The sequence below is a fragment of the Myotis lucifugus genome, unplaced genomic scaffold (assembly GCF_000147115.1).
Source record: "Myotis lucifugus unplaced genomic scaffold, Myoluc2.0 scaffold_414, whole genome shotgun sequence".
Classification (NCBI taxonomy): Eukaryota; Metazoa; Chordata; class Mammalia; order Chiroptera; family Vespertilionidae; genus Myotis; species Myotis lucifugus.
Genome location: NW_005871462.1, coordinates 607,942 through 632,703, shown reverse-complemented (window position 1 = coordinate 632,703; position 24,762 = coordinate 607,942). Strand labels below are relative to the sequence as shown.

The 24,762-nt window shown below is 40.0% G+C and overlaps 2 protein-coding genes across 2 annotated transcripts; both read left to right on the top strand.

Annotated features, from left to right (window-relative positions):
• The first annotated feature begins 3,726 nt into the window (after window positions 1-3,726).
• On the top strand, window positions 3,727-8,824 carry LOC102419141 (olfactory receptor 7E24-like). The gene is given in 3 exon segments (XM_014467788.2): window positions 3,727-3,837; window positions 7,865-7,950; window positions 7,953-8,824. Coding segments are annotated over 2 exon segments (927 nt in total). The 5' UTR covers window positions 3,727-3,837; window positions 7,865-7,880; the 3' UTR covers window positions 8,810-8,824.
• An 8,040-nt stretch (window positions 8,825-16,864) lies between these two features.
• On the top strand, window positions 16,865-17,878 carry LOC106699476 (olfactory receptor 18-like; the record flags this gene model as incomplete). The annotated part of the gene is made up of 1 exon (XM_023743807.1): window positions 16,865-17,878. A coding segment is annotated over one exon (1,014 nt), but the record flags the coding sequence as incomplete, so codon positions are not given.
• Between the last annotated feature and the right edge of the window lie 6,884 nt (window positions 17,879-24,762).

Below are 24,762 nucleotides of genomic sequence, written 5' to 3'. Positions count from 1 at the left end.
ACGCCCCCTATTGGGGACTGAGCCCACAATCCAGGTATGTGCCCTTGAATCAAGTCAGCAACCTTTCAGTGCATGGCAAGACATACAACCAAGTGAGCCACACCCGCTAGGGCAGCAAGTGAGTTTTTAAGTGGAAATAATAAATCTAATCTTTATAAGGAGAGTCTTCCTTTTGGATGGGTGACTAGAAGCAGGCAAGTGAACTTCCCCGTGGGATGGCATAGGGCTCAGAAGTAATTGAGCTGGACCAAGGACACTGACTTTTTCCTCCTGTGGTTTCCTAAGATTGTGAAGTCTGCAGGGAATAGAGCTCGTGGACCAATTTGGTTAATTAAGAAGACTGTGCATTGAGTGCTCAAGGTCAAACTACCATAAATAATTAGTCTGTGTCTCCAGCCTTTCAGGTTTCCAGTCCCTGTCCCGCTGGCTTTACACCTGTGCCTCTTCCTTTCAGAACAGTAATCTCCATGAGGAGGTCTGGCCCGAGTCTGTCTTTCTGCCAGTCCTGGGGACAGAGCCTCAGCCATCATTGCTCACCAGGCAGAAGAGGACTGGCCCTCCTTGGTCATGCACCAGCAGAATGGCAGCCCAGCCCAGTGAGTGCCATGGGAGTCAGTGGAGGGAGGAGGGCCTGGGGAGCATTGTTTGCTTATGGTCAGGACAAGCAGGACATTTGGGGTAGACAGGTGGTAGGGCACCAAAATGCAGTTTCTATTCCAAGCACTATGAAGTTTATGTGCTTGGTTCTGGTGGGAGTCCAAGAACTTTCATTCAGAGTTCTGCTTTCCTCTTACAATAGTTTTAATTCCCATAGAAATTACCCCCGTGATGGCAGGAAACAGGCCTCTCTAAACTGTCCCCTAAGCCCTAGCCAGTTTGTCTCAGTGGATAAAACGTTGGCCTGCAGACTAAAGGGTCCTGGGTTTGATTCCAGTCAAGGGCATGTATCTTGGTTGCAGGTTCCTTGGCCCTGATTGGGGTGTGTGCAGGAGGCAACCAATCGATGTGTCTCTCTCACATCAATTTGTTTCTCTGTCTCTCTTTCATCTCTCTAAAAATCAATGGAAAAATATCCTTGAGTTAGCATTAACCAAAAATAAATAAACAAAATAATAAATAACAACAATTGTCCCCTAAGTACTCCAAAATCTTGAGGTGTTGATTGATGATGATGAGGAGGAGGAGGAGGATGAAGACAGTAAGCCAGATATCATGGATGGTCACTGAGGACTTCCTAAGAGCCAGGCTCTGAGCTGAGTGTTGTACAGCTTGTTCCATTTCATCTGCATAATCACTCCCCAACAAAGAGGAATGAATATTATCATCATTTTACAAATGAACAAAGAAGCACAGCATTTAAATATAACTTGTACGAGGTTATGTGGTAAAATAGGAGTGAATTCAGGTTTGAATCCAGGCATCAGACTGTAGACACAGAACATATAACCATTATTCTCTCTTCCAACCCAGCCTTTCATTTAACTTGTCAGGTCACTCCAGGCAGAGACCCCCCTGTTCACTGTTCTCTTTCCTTTGGGGGTTCCTAGTGGACCCCAGCAGAGAGTAATGGATGCCCCTTGCTGCACTGATGAAAAGGAGGATAGCTGAGCTCAAAGTGGGCATCATAGAAAAATTAGCAGATTATAATTTAGGGCAGATCTTGCTCCTGCCCCCACTCCTTAAACTGTCTTCTTCCTCCTTCATTTCTGTACCTTAGCCCTCTCAATTTCCAGAAGAGACATAAATTGAGGGTCTTGAGTTTTATTTAGGAAACTAAAACCAGTGAAAAGATGTATCTTAGCTCTACTTTTGGTAAAGACCCCTGAACTTCTGTGTTCATCTTTCTGAAGTGTCAGAAAACAGAGTAAAGAAATTTATCACATGGACAATTGGAGACCAGCAATTTAGTTTAATTTTGTCTGCTCTGTTTATTATCTTGTGCAATATGGGGCAAGTTCTGAGTATCTCTGAACCTCAACATTGTCATCTGAGTTGATCCCTAGTTGTCACAACTGCACTGCTGCAGGATAAAACAATATAGTGAAAGTACATATGCGATTATGTATATGATAAATGTATAGAGAAAGGAAAAATACATTTCAAATATCATTAATATCAACAGTGCTTTATGCACTTTGATTAAAATATCCTGTGATTTGAAGGCATGAGCTTAACTGGACCTCTGAGAGGACAATTAAAAAATATTTTTATTGATTTCAGAGAGGAAAGAAGAGGGAGAGAGAGTTAGAAACATCAATGATGAGAGAGATTCATTTGGCTGCCTCCTGTACATTCCCTACTGGGGATCGAGCCCACAACCCTGGCATGTGCCCTTGACTGGAATCAAACCCGGGATCCTTCAGTCCACAGGCTGACAATCTATCTACTGAGCCAAACCAGCTAGAGCTCTGACAGGATATTTTATTTAATCCTTGTACAAGTAGATACTGAGTGAATGAAGGGAAGTGACTGAATCTCATTAATTTGTGATTCCTCAGAGCCTATCCTGTCTTTGGCACAGAGTAACCAAAAAAAACAAAAAAGATCCCTGTTAAACATTAACTAGATCCTTAGTTTACACCAGCACAGAGTAGGCTAAAAGGCTTCCACCCACTGGGTGCTGTTCTGCCTGTCCTTTCATTCCGTTTAGCAATATTCCATAGGACTAGAGACACGATGCAATAGGGATTATGTACATCTATGACATGAACTTCCTATGAACCTAATATTTTCCTTTTATAAGACATACATCGTTCAACTGCCAAAAATTTCTGGCGATTTTAAATACTGAATGATTTTAAAGGATGGGAAAGGGGAGGATCAATCTTACTCGTGGACTGAGACACTTTTAGGATTTCACATTTAGGATACCGTGTTCAGGTTCCTTGGGATAAAAAAGGCTTTGGCCTCTCTGCCATGTAATTAAATAAATGTCATTAAATATTTCTTGAGATTAAATTTAACAATAACCTGCTACTGCAAGAATAATTGAATTCTGATTAAAATGCAATAGCTGAATATATTAATTGCCAAACTTCTGGGGGTATTAGTCTCCCCATTTGTAGGTAAAAAATGCCATCAGAGAGAGGTTGAGATATCTGCACACACTCTAACTTTACTGTGTGAGAGATGTGGGACTCAAACTTTCATCTCCTGACTCTTGTCCCAGGACTCTCCCATCCACTAGACCTGAACAAATATATTTTTTCTCATGTTTGTTTTGTCTAAGACAGTGGTTCTCAACCTTCCTAATGCCACGACCCTTTAATACAGTTCCTCATATTGTGGTGACCCCCAACCATAAAATTATTTTCATTGCTACTTCATAACTGTAATTTTGCTACTGTTATGAATCATAATGTAAATATCTGATATGCAGGATGTATTTTCATTGTTACAAATTGAACATAATTAAAGCATAGTGATTAATCACAAAAACAATATGTAATTACATATATGTTTTCTGATGGTCTTAGGCGACCCCTGTGAAAGGGTCGTTCGACCCCCCAAGGGGTATCGACCCACCGGTTGAGAACCGCTGGTCTAAGATGAGGAAACCGAGGCAAAATAATTGATTTCTCCTATTGGGACTCAGTGAGGTCATCTACGAATCAGGGGATGGACAAAATGATTCATAGGGGTCCTTCTGGAATATATATTGTGGCCTATAGGATATTTTATAAATAGTAATGTTTTTTCCATCTCACTTAGGAAGTTTAAGATATGCAAGCATTATTTCCTCTACAAGTTGAGAATTTCATGGGATCTATCATGAGATGACTATTACTAGACAGACTTTGGGGACATCCTGGATCTATATCTCGACAATAAGAGCAGGTAATTGATTGTATTCGATTTTTTTTAATTGGAGAAAAAATTAGGCAACTAATAGTAAAATTCAATGTGCACTGATTTTTACAAAGCAGACAATTATACTTCACACATATCTATCTTATAGATATTCTCACTTGTGTGATTTGGACAGGTAAAACAATTTGCATAGGATTGTCATTATAATGAATTAAAAATAAAATGGAGTCTATTCCTCTGGCAATAATATTCATTAGCTAAAAGGTTTAAACTAGATGCATGTACTTCACAGAAAGATTTAAAATATGAAGTTGTTTTTTTTTTTTTTTTAAAAAAAAACACCATGAAGTTTTAATGAGAACATTTCAGGGATAACATGTGTAGTATGATACTTTACAACTAAATTTTCAGGAAGACTGTTTATGAGTACAAAATCAATCCTAATGCTATGGAAGCATTGGCAAGAAAATATACCCACCAAATTCACTGACAATGGTTGACTAGTGGGACAGGTATGCAGGGGAATGGGATAGAAACAAAACTGAAATGTTACTGGTAATATTTCAAATCTCTATAAAATATAAGTTCTGAAGCAAATATTACTCAGTGGTCACTTTTTAAATATGGTGAGTGGGTACAATGATAATAATAGATAACATGAATGAAACATTTGTTAAGTGCCTGGTAATATTCTATCGCAATGATTCTCAATTTTGGCTGTACATTCGAATCATATTGCTACCTGCCAAAGGAAAGGGAGTTACAAGTTGTCTTCAGGGAGCTGGTTTAAAGAGAACTGTAATTCCTGTTAGTAGGAAGGATTGACATAAACAATTCTCAACTAGACTTAAAAAGACTCGCCGAAACCGGTTTGGCTCAGTGGATAGAGCATCGGCCTGTGGACTGAAAGGTCCCGGGTTCGATTCCAGTCAAGGGCATGTACCTGGGTTGCGGGCACATCCCCAGTAGGGAGTGTGCAGGAGGCAGCTGATCGATGTTTCTCTCTCATCGATGTTTCTAACTCTCTATCTCTCTCCCTTCCTCTCTGTAAAAAATCAATAAAATATATTTTAAAAAAAAAAGACTGAGTTTTAGACATAGCTTTGGGACTCCCTTTGGGTGTGAAACCCCAACTGTAAATAAGATGGTTGATTTGATGAGAAAAGAATGCTTCAAAAATTTTAAAATTAGAAGCATGTTTAAACACTTTAACCTAGCCACTACATTATGAAGATAAGCAAAGCAAAGAGCAGTTTCAAACACAAAGATTCCCTGAGATTATATAATGTGATATAAATAACCTGCCTGAAAAGCCTAGGGGTAGAATTAATATTTGAAAATACTTTGTTGCATCTTTTAAAAAAATATTTATTTATTAAAATCATTGGGGTGACATTGGTCAACATGAACATATAGGTTTCAGGTGTGGGTTTCTATGTTATAAGATCTGTATATTGCATTGTGTGCCCACCACCCAAAGTAAAACCTTCTCCTGTTACCACATATTAGAACTCCCTTCTTCCCCTAACCCCTTCTCTCTGGCAATCACCATACTGCTGTTTGTGTTCACAAGTTTCATTTTTATATCTTACATATGAGTGAAATCATATAGCTCTTAGCTTTTTCTTACTTATTTTACTTAGCATGATGTTCTCAAGGTCCTTCCATGTTGTTGCAGATGGCATTCTTTCATTCTCTCTTATGGCTGAGTAGTGTTGTATTGTGTATATATACCACATCTTCTATTTATCCAGTCCTCTATCATAGATACTGGTTGTTTCCATGTTTTGGCCATGGTGAATAATGCTGCAAGGAACATAGAGGTGCATATATCTTTGCGAATACATGATTTTGAGTTTTTAGTTATATACTCAGGAGAGGGATTGCTGGTCGTATGGTAGCTCTATTCTTAATTTTTTGAGGACTGGCCATACTGGATTCCATAGTGGATATATCAGTATATATATGGACAGATAATTTTTTAAAAAAATATATTTTATTGATTTTTCACAGAGAGGAAGGGAGAGGGATAGAGAGTTAGAAACATCGATGAGAGAGAAGCACCAATCAGCTGCCTCCTGCACCCCCCCTACCAGGGATGTGCCTGCAACCAAGGTACGTGCCCTTGACCGGAATCGAACCTGGGACTCTTCAGTCCCCAGGCTGACGCTCTATCCAGTGAGCCAAACCGGCCAGGGCTGGACAGATAATTTTTGACAAAGGAGCTGGAAACACATGATGCAATAAAGATAGTTTCTTCAATAAATATTGCTGGGAAAACTGAAAAGCCACATGAAAATGAATGAAACTGGATTACAGTTTGTCCCCATGTACAAAAATGAATTTAAAATGGAGCAAAGACTTAATATAAGACCCTAAACAATAATCACATAGAAGATAAAATAGGTACCAAACCTATGGGCCTTGGCCATAGAGGACATTTTATAAACTTGACCCCAAAGGCAGGGAAGTAAAGGCAAAAATAAATGAATGGGACTATATCAAACTAAAAAGCTTCTGCACAGCAAAAGAAACTGACAACAAAACAAATAGCCAGCCAGATGGGAGATGATATTTGCAAAAAGTAGCTCCAACAAAGGTTTAATTTCCAAAATGTATAAAAAATTCATGAAGCTCAACGCCAAATAAACAACCCAATCAAAAAGTGGGCAGAGGGCCTGAAAATTCGCCTCTCCCAAGAAGGCATACAAACAGCCAATAGATATATGAAAAGATGTTCAACCCCACTAGCAGTTAAGGAAATACACATTAAAACTACAGTGGGGCCTTGACTTACGAGTGTCCTGACTAAGAGTTTTTTGAGATACCAGCTGTCTCTGGGCCGATTTTTTGCATTGAGTTGACAGAGTAATTTTAGTTAACGAGCTCCTTAACGAGTTCGGTCTCGGGAACGAATTAAACTCATAAGTCAAGCTACCACTGTACAATGAGATACCACCTTACACCTGTTAGAGTGCCCATTGTCAGCAGGACAAGTAATCACAAGTCTTGGAGAGGTTGTGGAAAAAAGGAAACCCTCATGCACTGCTGGTGGGAATGTAGACTGGTATAATAACTATGAAAAGACTTTTAAAAGAAAACACAGCCCTAGCCGGTATGGCTCAGTGGATAGAGCATCAGCCTGCGGACTAAAGGGTCCCAGGTTTGATTCTGACCAAGGGCACATGCCTGGGTTGTGCGCTCAATCCACCTCCATCCCCAGTATGGGGTGTGCAGGAGGCAGCCAATCAATGATTCTCTGTCATCATTGATGTTTCTATCTCTCTCTCTCTCCCTTCCTCTCTTGCAGTCAATAAAAATATATTGAAAAGAAAACACATATTTGAGACAGCACTTATTTCCATTGAGGATGGATATTGGGGAAAACCAAATGATAATCAAAATCCAGGATGATAACTGTCATATAAAAATTCTAACTGATTAATTACATTTGACTTTAATTTAGAATACCGGTAATGATATAAACATGTATAAATATTCCAAATTAAAGACTTTTTTGGCATAGTATTTGGGTAAATTAAAGTATATTTGCTTCCCAGTGTCTTTGAACTAGAGTGATTTAAATAAAATGTTATTGATTGATTTTAGAGAGAGAAGAAGGGAGAGAGCAAAACATCAATTTGTTGTTCTAGTTATTTATGCATTCATTGGTTGACTCTTGTATATGTCCTGACTAGGGATTGAACCTACAACCATGGTGTATCATAACTGAACTACCGCCCAGGGCTGGAGTGATTTCTTTTAAGGGAGAAAGATATTTCTTATTCCATATATTTCCTTCAGGAGGAAATTAATATTTACTGTGTTCATGACTTTATTAACTCTATTAACATTAGTGTCTCTAAAGTAGGTATATATAGAAACAGGTAAATACCCAAGAAATCAATGAGGAAAAATTCCTCTGAGGTACTGATTTTGCCACCTCTCCTTAAGTTTAAATGCTTTACTTTGATTTGACTGAATTGAAAATATAGACTCAGCCCTGGTTGCCTGTGTAGTTGTTTCATTACTCTAAGCATCTTTCCTTTTTCAGGAGGTGTCTCAGCCCCATGGAACTAAAGAATCTAACACGTGTCTCAGAATTCTTCCTCCTGGGTCTCTCAGATGACCTGGAACTGCAGCTCTGGTCTTGGGGCTCTTCCTGTCCATGTACCTGGTTGCCGTGTTGGGGAACATGCTCCTCATCCTGACTGTCAGCTCTGACTCCCACCTCCACACCCCCATGTACTTCTTCCTCTGCAACCTGTCCTTGGCGGACATCGGGTTCATTTCTACCACTGTTCCAAAGATGGCTGTGGGCATCCTGACTCACAGCAGAGTCATCTCCTATGGGGGCTGCCTGATACAACTGTCTTTTTTTATCCTTTTTGCATGTATGGATGACATGCTTCTGACTGTGATGGCCTATGACCGGTTTGTGGCCATCTGTCACCCTCTGCACTACTCAGCCACCATGAACCCACGCCTCTGCTGCTTCTTAGTTTTGATGTCATTTTTCATCAGCCTTTTGGACTCCCAGCTGCACAATTTGGTTGTATTACAGTTTACCTGCTTCAAGGATGTAAACATTTCTAATTTCTTCTGTGATCCTTCTCAGCTCCTTCATCTTGCCTGTTCTGACACCATCACCAATAACATAGTCATGTATTTTGTTGGCGCCATCTTTGGTGGTGTTCCACTCGCAGGGATCGTTGGCTCTTACTATAAGATTGTTTCCTCCATTCTGAGAGTTCCATCGATAGGTGGGAAGTATAAAGCCTTATCCACCTGTGTTTCTCACCTGTCAGTTGTTTGCTTATTTTATGGAACAGCTATTGGAGGTTACCTGGGATCAGCACTGTTGCCTTCCCCCAGGAAGGACGTGGTGGCCTCAGTCATGTACACTGTAGTTACCCCCATGCTGAACCCTTTCATTTACAGTCTGAGGAACAGGGACATTAAGAGTGCCCTATGGAGGCTCTACAGCAGAACAATCTAATGTGAATATCTCTGCAATCCCTTTTGGAATATGATTGGTAAAACCAACAAAACCAAACAGGTAGACCATGTACTCTTTCCTTGGTCACATTCTTTATTTGTCTCATAGTTTTCATTCCTCTCCATGCATCACATATGAACTTTACATCTTTTGATTTGTCTTTAATTGAATTGGCAGAGTATCCTGGGATCCTTTATACATCATAATAATTGAATGAGAGGGTCTCCTCATTGATTCTGATATCCAGGTGAAATGGACAATTTTCTTAGTATATACTTAAACTTTACTTCTTTCCCCATAGTTTTAGAGTATTTTCCATACAAAATTTGCATCTGTCAAATATATTTACTGAGGTAATTTCTGATGATGAAGTTCACTGGTTTTCAGGTGTGGATTTTATTGGAATCCCCTTGGCGATATATGAACACTGGTGACCGGGTCTGTTGGAGGAGTTCGTCAAGACGATGTAACTGCCAGTGGACCCAAGAGCTGGATTGTGGAATCAGAAACCCTAACCCTCTCCCTTGTCCTTGGATTGTTCATATCACTTGCCTACCCTGAGCTAGCAGCTAGCCTTAGGAGACTATCTGGATGTATACATGACTGAGTGCAGTTGGATTGTCAAGCCTCAGAGAGAAGGCAGGGGAGAGTGAATGGGGGTGGCATGGAAAAGCAGGGGAAGATGTCAACGAATGAACTCATACGCATCTATGCATAACCCATAGACACAGACAATAGGGTGGTGAAGGCTTGGGGGCGCGGGAGTGTGCAATGAGGGAAAAAGGGACATATGCAATACTTTCAACAATAAAGATTTATTTTTTATATAGGCCTTTACTGCATATAAATGTTTAAAAATTTTTTAAATGTCTTTATTGATTAAGGTATTACATATATGTACTTATCCTCCCATTACTCCCTAACCCCCCAACTCAAGCTGTCACCCCCCTGTTGTCTGTGTCCATTGGTTAGGCTTATATGCATGCATACAAGTCCTTTGGTTGATCTATCCCCTATACCTCCACCCTCCCCTACCTTCCCTTTGAGGTTTGATGGTCTGATCAGTGCTTCTCTGTCTCTGGATCTGGTTTTGTTCATCAGTTTATGTTGTTCATTATATTCAATAAATGAGTGAGATCATGTGATATTTATCTTTCTCTGACTGGCTTATTTAACCTAGCATAATGCTCTCCAGTTCCATCCTTGCTGTTGCAAATGGTAAGAAAAAATTTGGTGCATTCCTAGAAACGTACAATCTTCCAAATGAAATCAGGAAAAGAAATCTGAATAGACAGAATACAACTAATGAAATGGAAGCAGTAACAAAAAAACTCCAAACAAACAAAAGATGTCTCAATAAATTTAAGAAGTTTGATATCATATCAAGCATCTTCTCTGACCATAATGGTATAAAACTAGAAATTAATCACAAGGGAAAAAAACACACCAAAGAAAGACATGGATGCTAAATAGTATGTTACTAAGCAATGAATGGTTTAATGGGGAGATCAGGGAGGAAATAAAAAGACACCTGGAAACAAACAGCAAAAGCAGTCTCAAGACATAATTCATAGCATTACAGACCTATCTTAAGAAACAAAATATCTGAAATAAACAATCTAAATGTACACTTACTGGAACTAGAAAAAGAACAAAAAGCAAAGCCCAAAGTGAGTAAAAGAAAGGAAACAATATAGATTAGAGCAGAAATACATACAATAGAGTCTAAAAAAATACAAAAGATCAATGACACCAAGAGCTGTTTTCTTTTTGTAAAGATAAACAAGGTTGACAAACTTTTAATCAGACTTATCAAGAAATAAAGAGAGGACCCAAATACAGAAAATCAGAAATTAAAGAGGAGCCATAACAACTTACTCCACATAAATACAAGGGATACTAAGAAAACAGTAGGGACTACTATATCCCAACAAATAAAACAATCTGGATGACATGAACACATTCCTAGAAATGTACAATTTTCCAAAACTGAATCAGGAAAAAATTTGAATAGATAGATTGCAACTAATAATATTGAAGCAGTAACCAAAAACTCCCAACAAACAAAGTCCTGGACCGGATTATGTCACAGGTGAATTTTACCAACTATTTAAAGAAGAACTAAAACCTATTCTCAAACGATTCCAAAAAATTCAAGAAAAGAGAAGACTCCCTAGCTCTTTTAAAGAGGCCAGCAGTATCCTGACTGCAAATCCAGATAAAGACTGTAAAATGAATGAAAATTATAGCCAATATCCCTGATGAACATGGATGTTAAATTACTCACCAAAATATTAGCAAATGGAACCCAGAGACGCATTAAAAGGTTATGTACTCTAATTAAGTGGAATTTATTCCAGGGATGCAAGGTTAGTACAACAGTCACAAGTCAATAAACCTGGGACATCACATTAACAAAATGAAGGATAAAAACCACATGATCATGTCAATAGGTGCAGAAAAAAGCATTTGATATAATGCAGCACCCTTTTATGATAAAAACTCAGTAAAGTGGGAATAGAGGGAACACAACTCAGCATAATAAAGGCCATAAAAACAGAAGGAAATTTGCTGTAGCTGTGTGATTGAGTTAGTTGGAGCATTGTCCTATACACCAAAAGGTTGCAAGTTCGATTCCCAGCCAGGGTACATACCTAGGGTATGGGTTCAATCCCTGGTCAGGGTGCGTGCAGGAGGCAACCAATTGATGTGTCTCACATCAAGGTCTCTCTTACTCTTTCCTGTCCTCTCTCTCTCAAGTTAATAAAAACATACCGTTGGTGAGAATTTAAGAAAAAAAGTAAGTTTTTCCTCTTATGACAGAATGGATGAACCTGGAGAGTATTTTTTTTTAAGTTTTTTTCTCTTATCTTGTTTTATTATATATTTTTTAGCCTGGAGAGTATTATGCTATGTGAAATAGGCCAGTCAGAGAAAGAAAACTACCATATTATTACACTTATATGTGGAATCTAATGAACAAAATTAAGTAACAAAATGGAAATAGACTCATAGATTCAGACGACAGACTGACAACTGTCAGAGGGAAGGGTTTGGGGGGCTGGATGAAAAAGGTGAAGGGATTAAGCATAAAACCCCCCTCATAGACACAGACAATAGAATGGTGATTACCAGAAGGAAAAGGGTTTGGGGTGCAGTAGATGAGGGCAAAGGGTTTCAGGATAAAAGTTGATGGAAGGAGACTTGACTTGGGGTTGTGAGAACACAATAAAATATACATATAATGTATTATAGAATAGTACACTGAGCTCTAGCTGCTTTGGCTCAGTGGATAGAGCGTCAGCCTGCGGACTGAAAGGTCCCAGGTTGGATTCTGGTCAAGGTCACATGCCTGGGTTGTGAGCTCAATCCCCAGAAGAAGGCGTGCAGGAGGCAGCCGACCAATAATTCTCATCATTGATGTTTCTTTCTCTCCCTCTCCCTTCCTCTCTGAAGCAATAAAAATATATTTTAGAAAAGAATTGTACACTGAAACCTATATAGTTTTTGTTAATCAATATCACCCCAATAAATTAAATTTAAAAAATAGAGAAAGAAAAGATGAGATGACTGTAGCCCTACATGCAGAACACAGACATCTGTGAAAACCCCCATAGGATTTAAGAAAATTGTCAATGTGGTATATCAAAATAGATGGTTGTCTAATGTAACAATATGCATAATTCCACAGAAAAAGTTGAACTTTGATTGTCTTTCTAAATATCAAAAGAAAAACCACATCTCAACACATAAAATCCAAAACCCCACAGCTGGACTATAGAAAAAAAGAGGAAGTTTCTCTTTAAGGCATAAATGTTAAATGAGAAAATAGAAATGATATCATATTCTTGGTATAGAAAACATAATTATCCCTCCATAGAATGTTCAATTCAATGAATGTGCAGACATACAAGTCACACATTGCTGCTTTTCAATTGAAAAAAATTATTTAAATTTATAAAATTCCTGGAACTTGGAAGTGAGAAGTACAGGGGAGCTTTCTCCTGAGAAGAGGAAGGCGCCAAACCTTAAAAAATACATTCCCTTTTCATCTTCTATTAACAACAGCAAGTCCTCAGAGATTGGGATAATGCCGAACCATTTGACTAATTATGAGCTCTGTGCATTGAGCTCCCAGGGCCATGCAGCAATAGATAACCAGCTGTGCCTCCAGCCCTTCAGGTTCCCGTCTCAGTCCAGGGGCTTCACATCTGAGTCTTCTCCTCTCGCATCCACTGCATCAGGAGCCCATGACTAACTCTGACGTCCTGCCAGTCTTGATGGAACCTGAACCTTCATTGCTTGCCAGGCTGGACAGGGGCAGTGGATTCCCTCTCCTTAGTCAGACTCCAGCAGGGACAGAACTGCCCAGTGAGTACTGTGGAGGCGATGGATGGAGAAGGGACTGTCAGGAGCATTTTTTTTTCATCATTAGGACAGACAGGAGAGTTGGGACAAACAGCTGGAGGGCACCAGTATGGAACGTTTCAGGTATTTTTGTCCTTAAAAGGGTAGAATCTGAATAGCTGGAGGGAAACATCTGAGTGACATTCATTTCTGATCCCCCAGGGCCTATACTCCGCTTGGCAGAGACAACAACAGTCTCTGCTAAATACTGAAGAGACTCTTCCTTGGGTCTCAGAGACAGAGTGTGGGTGACACGGTTCCACAGGCCCAGTGCTTTCTTTTCAGTAATTTCCCTCCTTTTAGCAATGACTCCTGGGGTCCGCAGAAATAAAACAGTATTTGTATGTATTTATGTCATGGATTTTCTAAGAAACCTATCCATTTCCATATAATAGTATTTACTATATATATTTTTATTCATTTCAGAGAGGAAGGGACAGGAAGAGTGAGATAGAAACCTCAATGATTAGAGAGAATCATTGATCAGCTGCCTCCTGCATGCCCCCTACTTGGGATCGAACCCGCAGCCTGGGCATGTACCCTTGACTGCAGGCTGAAGCTCTATATACTACAACAAACCAGTTAGGCATTTTGTTTTTGTTTTTGTTTTGTTAATCCTCATCTGGGGACATTTTTCCATTGACCTTTTAGAGAGAGTGGAAGAGAGTGGGAAAGACAGAGGGAAACATTTGTGTGAGAGAAACACATTGATTGGCTGCCTCCTGCAAGCACCCTGACCAGGCCTCAGGCCTGGGGAGGAGCCTGCAACCACAATACATGCCCCTGACCAGAATCGAATCTGAAACCCTTTGGTCAGCAGGCCAATGCTCTATCAACTGAGCCAAATGGGATAGGGCTACAACATTTAAATATAAAGAGAAATTGTGAGATTTTTTAAAAAGTACAAAATATTTAAAAGAGAAGAAAAGAGAAGTAAATGTTTTTGTGTGGACTGAGACACATTTCAGGATTTCCACTCATTCCATGAACAAATTACCTGGGACATGAAAGGCTTCTACCTTTCTCTGCCGGATAATAGAATAAAATGTCCTTCAGCCGTTCCTGGGATTGACTTTCATCAATAAGCTCACTATTCCAATCTGATTTAAAGACAATTGGGGGTCACACATTTGCCAGAGATGGGTGTTATTCTCCCATCTAGTGGGTGACAGCTGTGGGACTCAGACACAGGCCTCCTGATTCCCAGTCCAGGGCGCTGTCCCCTCCACTCAGCACAATGATTGTTTCTTTGCAAACAAGGGCACCACCACCAATTCCTTTTGTTGGGATTTGGTGAGTTCATCTGTGTTTTGCAGGGCTCTTTACTGCATGGATGTTGTGGATCATAGGGTTTCCCAAGGATAGCAATGCATTTCTCAGCATATTTGTAAAACCGAGATATGAAAACATAATTTCCCTGTACAAGATGTGCATTTTCCTGGGGCTCTATCATGAAGACTATTGCTAGTCAGACTGCAAGGAACTTTGTAATTTTATACCTTGGCAATCAGAGCATGTAGTTGATTTTGTCTGATTTTTCTATTGGGAAAGCAAGTGTCTCGGTTAGTAATAGTAAAACTGCACACATATTAATTTTACAACTCAATCAATTATCTTTTTTGAATATATCTTTAGAAAATTCTCACTTGTATGATATAGAGAGGGGCATAAGAATTTTTTTAGCCCAGTCTTAATTAAAAATTGAAAAATAAAATGAAGTTTACCCCACAGATAATACTGAGCATCATTCAAAGTGCTGAAATTGATGCATGTATTTCACAGGGTACTTGAAACGCAATGCTGTGGTTAAATGAGAACTCAGGGAACAATATGTGTAACATGAGAACATTTAGATAAGTTTTCAGGAAAACTGCTTATGAGTACAAAGCTCAATGCTAACATTATAAAAATATTGAAAGGAAAATGAATTCATCAAATTCATGACAATCTGGTTTAAATAGTGTTTGCCTTTGGACAACTGAAGTGCAGAGAAAGATTAGGCAGGGATCACAAAATACCCTTAAGTTTTATCAATAATAAATATGAGTTCTATAGCACATATGATGAAATATTCATATTTTAATATGGGTAGTGGGAAAAACTATTGATAATAATTGATAACATTAATACAACATTTATTAATAGCCTGGCAATGATGCCCTACCCTAGCTACGTGTTAATATGCCCAAAGCATTTATGTGTAGAAATTCTAATTTAACTGGCTCTAGGTTATGGCCAGCCAATCATCAAGTTTTAAAAGATGGATAAGTAAGTATAATGATCAACTAGCATTGATAACAAATGTTTAAGTATTTTATATTTATAATTTAATGTTATTTCTTACAGCAATCCTATTAGATCAGTTTAATTAATATACCCCTGTTACAGATGAGCAAGCTAACCAGGTGTTTGTAATAGCTACCTTTATTCTTTTCCCATTTGATTTTCCCCAAAGCACATAACTTTTTTTGATGCAAAAATGATTTTTTATGATATAGTGAATCTAAAGTTTAGGTAGTATTACAAAATGGAAATGATTAGCTATATACATAAGAATCTAGCATGTCACACAAAGGAATAACCATTTTGACAAAGTAATACTTCTGTTTTGACTTGATTTGCCTTCAGGGACTGATTTAGGAGAAATGCAGTCCGCCTATCAGGAAGAACTGACTTGGAAAGCTCTTAAGCTGCATAAGAAAGCCAACCTAAGGTTTTAGGCCTGGTTTGGTCCTAAATTTTTCAACTGTTCATTGGAGGGTTGGTTCTGATGAGAAATCAACCCTTTACAAATGTTTCTGATTAGAGACATATTTAAGAAGTACCATCCACCACAAACCAAAACAGTAAAGTGCAAAGTCAATCTCAGATGTTTCTCTCGGATCATGTATCACTGATAGAAAATAACCTCTCAAAAAGTAAAGTAAGTACAGAGTATTCGTGAAAGTTAGTTATTACTTAATCATTGGTGCATTGTAAAATACTATCATCTTCAGGATCAGTGATGCTGTATGATTTTGTTGCATTTAACAAAAACTTATTTTTCAAAATGTGTAGTCTACCAAGACCAAATATTTATAAATGAGTTTTATTTGAGGGGATTTTGATCAGAAAATCCACACATTTGAGTGAGCACTTATCTTCAAGGAAGACAGATGACATAAAACAAACAAACAAAGAAACAAAAAATGAAAACCCTTAAAGATATTTGCCATGTAAAAATGCTATCTGATTATCAACATTTTATGGTAGGTTAGAATAGAGTTAATTTGGTTTTAGCTCTTCTAGACGATATTCCAAATTAAGGAAATTTCTTACACTGCATTTGGATGAGATAAAGTATTTTCAACTGCTTCTTAGTGTCTTTCAAATATAATAATGTTTGTCGTATAAAAGAATATTTTTCATTCCATATTTTTCCTTCAAAAGTAGAAGGCTGACATTTTGTTCTGTTCATGGATTTGTTATTTCCAAATGTCCATTCTTCTCTAATATTCTTGACCCAGTGATTCTAAAGTGTATATAGAAACAGATGAGTAGCCCAGACATCAATAAGCAAAGACTTCTAAAAAGAGTCAATAACTCAGACATGTTGCTGAAGGTAATGAGTGAGGTAGTTATATGGTCCTCAAATGCAACTATTTGTGAATTGCTGAATCCAAAATATGGACGCCTCTACACTTTTTTCATTTATTTAGCGCTCTCTTCTTTTTCAAAATGTGTCCTATATGCATAGAACCACAGAATCAAACAGGTGGCTCAGAATTCCTCCTCCTGGGACTCTCAGATGATCCAGAAGTGCAGCCTCTTCTGTTTGGGCTCTTCCTGTCCATGTACCTGGTGACCATGCTCGGGAACCTACTCATGATCCTGGCTGTCATCTCTGACTCCCACCTCCACACACCGATGTACTTCTTCCTTTCCAATTTGTCCTTGGCTGACATCAGTTTCAGCACCACCACAGTTCCCAAGATGCTGCTGAACCTCCAGACACACAGCAAATCCATCACCTATGCAGGCTGCCTAACTCAGGTTACCTTTTTTTCTCTTCTTGCATGTTTGGAAAGTCTGCTCCTGGCTGTGCTGGCCTATGACCGGTTGGTGGCCATTATTCAACCCCTACACTACCTGGTCATCATGAGCCCCCACCTCTGTGGCTTGTTGGTCCTGTTGTCATATTTCTTCAGCCTTTTGGACTCCCAATTGCACTACTTGATGGTGTCACAACTTAGCTTCTGTGCAGATGTGGAAATCCCTCATTTCTTTTGTGACCCTTCTCAACTCTTCAACCTTGCCTGTTCTGAGACCTTCACCAATGACATATTGATCTACTTTACTGGAGCCATCTTTGGTGGTGTCCCACTCTCAGGGATCCTTTTCTCTTACTATAGAATTGTGTCTTCCATTCTGAGAATCCCATCAGCAGGTTCAAAATATAAAGCTTTCTCCACCTGCAGCTCTCACTTGTCAGTTGTTTGCTTATTTTATGGAACAGGCCTTGGTGTGTACCTCAGTTCAGCTGTGTCATCTTCCCCAAGGAAGGATGCGGTGGCCTCAGTTATGTACGCTGTGGTCACCCCCATGCTGAACCCCTTCATCTACAGCCTGAGGAACAGAGACATCAAGAGGGCCCTATGGAAGATGATCAGAAGAATAGTCTGATCTATATACCTGTGCTATCATTTTTGGTTCATAAGACTGGAAAAAGCAGCAAAATCAAACATGTGCAACCAGATATTCTGCATCTGCAGTCACACAATTCATAGGTATCTATATGGCTTTCTGCTTTCTACTCACACAATTTTCCCTCTTAGAACAGCTATAATGGAATTGGGAGATTATTTTGGACTCCCAAATTATGTCATAACCCCTTCAGGATTATACATCATATTTCAGTTTACCCCTCTTACTTTTCTTATGCATTACCCAGGATTCTTGGTCATGAGCAGTCTTGTTTCTATTCTTAAAAAACAATGATAGCTCTCTCTTTATTGTTATTTATTATTTTTGTACTTTCCCCATGATTCTTCTCTATTTATCCATATATTTCCTGATTCCTGACCTTGGCCATATTTTTGAGAAAATAGGTTACCATTCAATGTTGAATGCATGCAAGGGTATTTTGAAATTTTAATGGGATGGTATTGATACTGAGTTTGAATAAGTAGTTACCAACTGGGACTCTCTTAGGATAACTGGATGTATGATTCCCAATTATCCAGATAATTTTTTTCATTCTATGTAACATCTCCTCCATCAATTACATAGTCCAAGATGAAAGGACAAATACTGTATAATTCCACTTATATGAGGCACCTAAAGTAGTCATATTCATAGACACATAAAGTAGAATTTTGATTGCCAAAGGCTGGGGGAAGAGGGAATAGAGAGTTAGTGTTTAATTGGGAAATAAAAGTGTTTTATTTTACACAGTGAAAAAAAAAAGTTCTGGAATTGCATGTTGATGATGGTTTCTCAGCACTGTGAATGTACTTAACTATTGAACTCAACACTTAAAATGGTTAAAATGGGCAGTAGCTGGGTTGGCTCAGTGGATAGAACATTGGCCTGCAGACCAAAGGTTCTAGTTCGATTCTGGTCACCAAATTGTAGCTTGGTTGCAGGCCCCTCCCTGGCCTGGGGCCCTGGTCAGGGCTCATGCAGTAGGCAACTGTGGACGAAAGGGGCCACATGCTGACCTGACAAGCTCAGGAGAGGCCTGCATGGCAGTTTTGCAGACTCGGAGACCTAAAGTAACCACAAAGGATGGTCTGAAATTAAACCTTAACTAAAAGCAGTTATGGTGGGCAGTTACGTCCTAAGCTGATATCTTCACTGATAAGGTCCACCTTTACAGTAACTGAGCCTTTCTGTCTTTTTGCATCTATGATAACATACCCTAATGTCTGGGTAACGTGATTTCCTGTATCTGGAGCCCCTAGGGCACAGCCAGGTGTGCTGGGCCCAGGACAGATGCAGCAGATTCTTTCATTTATCATGTTAATTGTTCCTGCACCCACCTAAGTATGTGTCCATCATTTTACTTTCTATCCTATCACAGAGGTTTCCCCGATTCGCTTAATCCCACCTCCTTAAATCTGTCACCAATGAATTTCATGTATAAATATGGATGTAACCCTGACATTCTCCGGAACACTATCTCAATTCGCTGAGGTTCTGCTTCCCGGCATATGTCGACAGTTTGGCTCAAATAAACTCACTAAAATTCTTTACAGGTTTCAATGTTTTTTTTACGTTAACACAACTAATTGATGTGTTTCTCTCACATCGATGTTTCTCTCTGTCTTTCCCTCTCTCTTCCATTAAAAGATCAATGGAAAAATATCCTCTGGTGAGGATTAACAACAACAAAAATGCTTAAGATGGTAAATTTATGTTATGTTATTTTACCACAATAAAAAGAAAAGTTATCCTTTTAGTTATGAAGGACATGTTGTTTCAAGTGTTTGGGGTACCACTTAGCCCTCAGATCAGCCCCCATAAGGCTCTGCCTCAGCTGCAGAGAGCCAAGGTAACCAAGGTCATGCCTCCTTCTGAAGCATCTCACATGCAATGACATTTGACATCTGGTCACCAATAACAGCCAACTCTAAAGGATCATCCTCAACCCAGACCTTCCTGGTGATTTTAGGAGGCCTTCGATGGGCTTCAACTTGGCTTGACTTCATCCACTGCCCTTCCTTGTTACAAAGAGTTTGCATAACCACAGAGTGTGAGGGAACAGTCCCTGCAAGACTGTTTTGACTTAAGACACCAGCCACAAGTTCCAAAGTCCCCGAGGCCACCCTCACTTCAGACCAGTAAACCACAAACTCAGGGTCTCCCTCATATTCAATAATTTGCTCAAGTGACTCAGAATGAGAGCATTTCCTCAGGTTGAAGAATCACCAGCATGAGTCACAGAACTTAGGACAGTGTTGTATGTGTGGTTACACTTTGATTACAGTAGAGAAAGATAAATATCACATGAGTTCCCTCATTTGTGGAATATAATGAACAACATAAACTGATGAACAAAAACAGATCCAGAGACAGTGAAGCATTGATCAGAATGTCAAACCTCAGAGGGAAGGTGGGGAGGGCACGAGTAAGGAGGAGAGATCAACCAAAGGACTTGTATGTATGCATATAAGCCTAACCAATGGACACAGACACCAGGGGGGTGAGGGCATGAGTGGCGGGGGGCAATAGGGGGATAAGGACACATATATAATACCTTAATCAATAAAGAAAAAAAATTATAAAACAAAACAAAACAAAAATGAATACAAATTGGGACTAGAGTAAATACGATAGATACAGGGAATACTGATGTATCCCATAAGTAAAGCTTCCTGTCCTTTCCTCATGAAGTTCGACACAATACTCAGAGTCTTGCCAACCAGGTAGCACACCTGATCTCCGGTATCCAGGGTTTAATGAGGCTTTGTTACCTAGATGTGATCAATTGAATTATTGCCCATTTGGTTGAACACAGTTTCCAGCTTTCCTCTCCACTGGGCTGACATCATTTGGCCTAAAGCCCCACCTCTTGATTTCCCTGGTTAGTCTTTTTGGCATGACCAATCTCCATCTTGAATCATCTCATTAGTATAAATTAACAGGTATCGTTGATCGGACCCACCACAAATAACAAATCAATTCTATCACTAGAGAAATTTAAAGGGTTTCATCTTTCTTCATTATTATGTTCTATTTGATATTTTTATTGTGTTTAAACTTATATATCATAAAATGTACTGTTACTGTTATGCCCAGATTTCAAGATTCCCAAGAGCCCACCAGGGAGCCAGCCAGTACGATGCAAAAGCAAAGAGTCCTTTATTTCAAGCTAGCTTGAGCTCCCCTACCCTCCTTACTGACGCAGTAGCAAGTGGCAGAGAGAGAGAACTCTGTGTGGAGAGGGGTTTTATAGGGGGTTGGAGTAAGGGGAGGAGAAAGGGCTGTGGGCCTTGCCAATTGGCCAGGCGCAAGTCGGTGTCTTGTTCCTGGGTGTGGCTAGCAGAGGCTTAGACTTCCGGGAAGAAGCTCCTTGCCAAGCACATGGCCAAGGTAAGATGGAGGGCATAGCACTTACCCTGGGGCAAGATGGAGGGCGTAGCCCTTACCATGGGGCAAGATGGAGGGCCTAGCCCTTACCCTGGGGCAAGATGGAGGGCCTAGCCCTAGCCCTTTCAGTTACCAGTTTAAAAGTGAATGTGCCCAACATTTCAAAAGGCCAATATTCAAAATGTCAGTTTGGAGGAAGGAAAGGTTTATTGATCAAGATGGTGCCTAATTGGGAAGGTGGGGGCCTTAGAGGTGCCTCAAGTCCATCTTCCCCCAGCCCCAAGGTAAGGCTTCTTTTAAATCAGGGAAGGGAAAATGGGAGGGACAAGAGGTGATTAATGGCAGCAGACATCTCCGGGCACCCCCAGGGATCTGAGGAAGAGCAATAAATCTCTAAATCTCTCTGTTGAGTCCTGCTGATGTTTGATAAAAACTCACTATTTTGCACCAACTTCCCCATCTTTTGGGAGAGGCACCTTCTGGCAAGGGGCTATTCTTCCAAAAACTCAAGTCTCAAAGGGAATTCCTTTAATGAGTTAGCATATCAACATCAGGAGCTTGAAGACCATGGAGGTAATGCAGGCTGAAAGGAAGACAGTCTCAGAAACCAAGTATTTTACTTTCTTACAGTAGCATTTTTTTAAAAAATATATTTTATTGATTTTTTACAGAGAGGAAGGGAGAGAGATAGATTGTTAGAAACATCGATGAGAGAGAAACATCGATCAGCTGCCTCCTGCACATCTCCCACTGGGGATGTGCCCGCAACCCAGGTACATGCCCTTGACCAGAATCAAACCTGGGACCCTTCAGTCTGCAGGCTGACGCTCCATCCACTGAGCCAAAACGGTTTCGGCTCTTACAGTAGCATTTTAACAATTTTTAAGTGTACAGTTTATACCCTTGGCATTAAGTACATTGGCAGTGTTATGTAACCATGACCACCATGTGTGTCAAGAACTTTTCCATCTTCTCAAATGGAAACTTCAAATACATTGTGTTACAGAAGATGGGATGAAAAACCAAGCCTCGCTTAGAGAAAGGGAGTTACATTTTATTATTAAATTCTGCGCAGGCTGAGGGAAAAATTGTGCCTTAAAAATTCGGGGGCCCCCCCCCCCCAACATGGAGGAAACTCTCTCTATTTATACATTTTCCAGTTCTTTGTCTCCCAAATTTGGAATGAGACTTCCGGGCCTTCTGAGAAAGAAGGCCTGCATGCTGGGTAGGGGCCATGAGACCATATCTCAAGGCCTGGCCTGGCGCCAGCACTGACAACTCTGTCTGGGGCATAGTTTATGGCCTCTCTGGTATGGGAGTAGTCTTACTTTCCTTATTATTTAAGCAGGCAAGCGTTTACAGAAGCCAAAGTAGCAGGGTTAAAGTTTCAAACAGCAGTTTTTATATAAGATAGATGATTCAATGAACACTAAGTTCCCATTCCTCCACTCTTTCAGAACCCTGGCACACTCCAGTCTTCTTTCTGTGTATGAATTTTACTACTCCTGGTAAAGTATGTAAGTAAAATAATATTGTATTTATCCATTCAGAATGTCTCCATTTGGACATTTCAAAATGTCAACTTCTAATGTTCTCTTTCCTTCCCAATTTGCTCCACTCACAGACCTCCCTGTCTCAGTGGGTGCAATTCCATTCTTCCAGTTGATCAAACCCCACTCCCTGGAGACATTCTCTGCTTTTCCCCTCTCTCACACCCTGACTGACAACAAATTCTGGTGGCTCCTCCTTCAAAATGTAGCACAAGTGATCACTTCCAACCCTTACACTACTATCCCTACCCTGGTCCTAACAACCAATATCACACCTGCATAGCATAAGCTGGCCCAAGCAGTCTGCCTCACCCTACCATCCATGCTCAACCCTCAGCCATAATGATTTTTTAAAATCCTAAGTCAGACCATGTTATGTGTCTGCTCAAACCCCTGCAGTGACTCCCCAGTCACTCAGAGTAATGAAGGCAAAGCCCTTCAGTGGCAGGGAAAGCCTCACAGGATGACCCCTGATGCCTATCTTCCTGTGAGCTGCTCTGCTCCCCTCACTGGCTCTGCTGCAGCCACATTGCCTCCAGGCAACCTCCCACCTCAGGGTCTTGGTATTAACCTCACCCTCTGCCTGGGGCACTGTTTCCCCAGATGTGCACTCACCTAAGTCACTCACCATCTTCACAAATGTAACTTTCTCAGTGAGGTTTATGAAGACCACTGGTTTGAATATGACAGCCTGCTCCTTCCCATACCCCTGATTCTCTTAATCCTGTGGCAGTTGAGCCTAAAATAATGACTGACACATAGTAAATAGTCAGTAAAAATAGGTTTGATAAGTTGAATAAACAAATGTAGTTCTGAAGGGTCTGCCAGTAACATTGTCTCCTGACTGCAGTAGATTGGCCAACGTGGAAAGAAGAAATGCCTGTGCCAAATAGAATCTTTTTCTAAGTATTTTTTTTAACACAAAGGAGCTTAAATACATCTAGTTTCTATTAAGTAGTGAAGTTACCAGAGGTGAGTAGTGAGAGCACCTGTTTCTCATGTCTCTTTTTATGTAGCGGTAACCAGTCTGAGAAAATAAAGCTGATAATCTGAAAGGAAACCCTCACGATGGTTGAGCCCCTACGTGCAGTTGTGCCAGTGCACAGCCAAGCCTCTGCTCTGCTAATTTCAGATGAATCAGGAGATTCTCTACCTGTCACTTGCCACCAAAGCTCACCTGTCCAGTGCGGCTTCATCGCTATGTGAGCCAGGATCAGGAGATGGTCATGCTCAAAGAATCAGCAAGAGAAGTTTTCCACCTTCTCAGCTCAAGACTGATGGGTCAATTATTGGCAAATTGTAAATCACACAATATCCTGTCATAGGCCGGATAACCTCCTGAAGATTTTCATGTACTAAGCTCTAGAACCTGTGAGTATGTTACCTTGGATGGCAATAGGCACTTTGAAAATGTGATTTAGTTAAGGATCTTCAGATGGAGAGGGTACCCTGAATTATATGGGTGATTATAAGGATCCTAATTAGAGGAAGTCAGGAGGGCTAGAGAGAGATTTGATGATGTTCTACTGTTGAGTTGAAAGATGGAAGAAGGCATCACAAGATAATGAATGCAGGAGATTTGTAGAATTTGGAAAAGGCAAAGTAAGATTCTCCTCCAGAGTTCCTAGGTGGAAAGCAGCCCTGATGATACATGTCAAACTTCTGCTCTCTAAGGTTGTAAGTCCCTTTAAGCCAGTAGACTTATGGCAATTTGTTATAGCAGCAAGAGGAAACTAATACACCTCCTTAAAAAATGTACCCATCTCCTTGCCACTGGCTTAAATCAGGTCCCCATCATCTCTCCCCAGGACTATTTTAATAGCCTCTTAAATGTTTCCTGTACCTCAGATTTCCCCCATGTGGGAAAATTCTGAAGTCCTCACATTATACCTATGAAGATGACATGGCCCTGGTACTAAGTTGCTT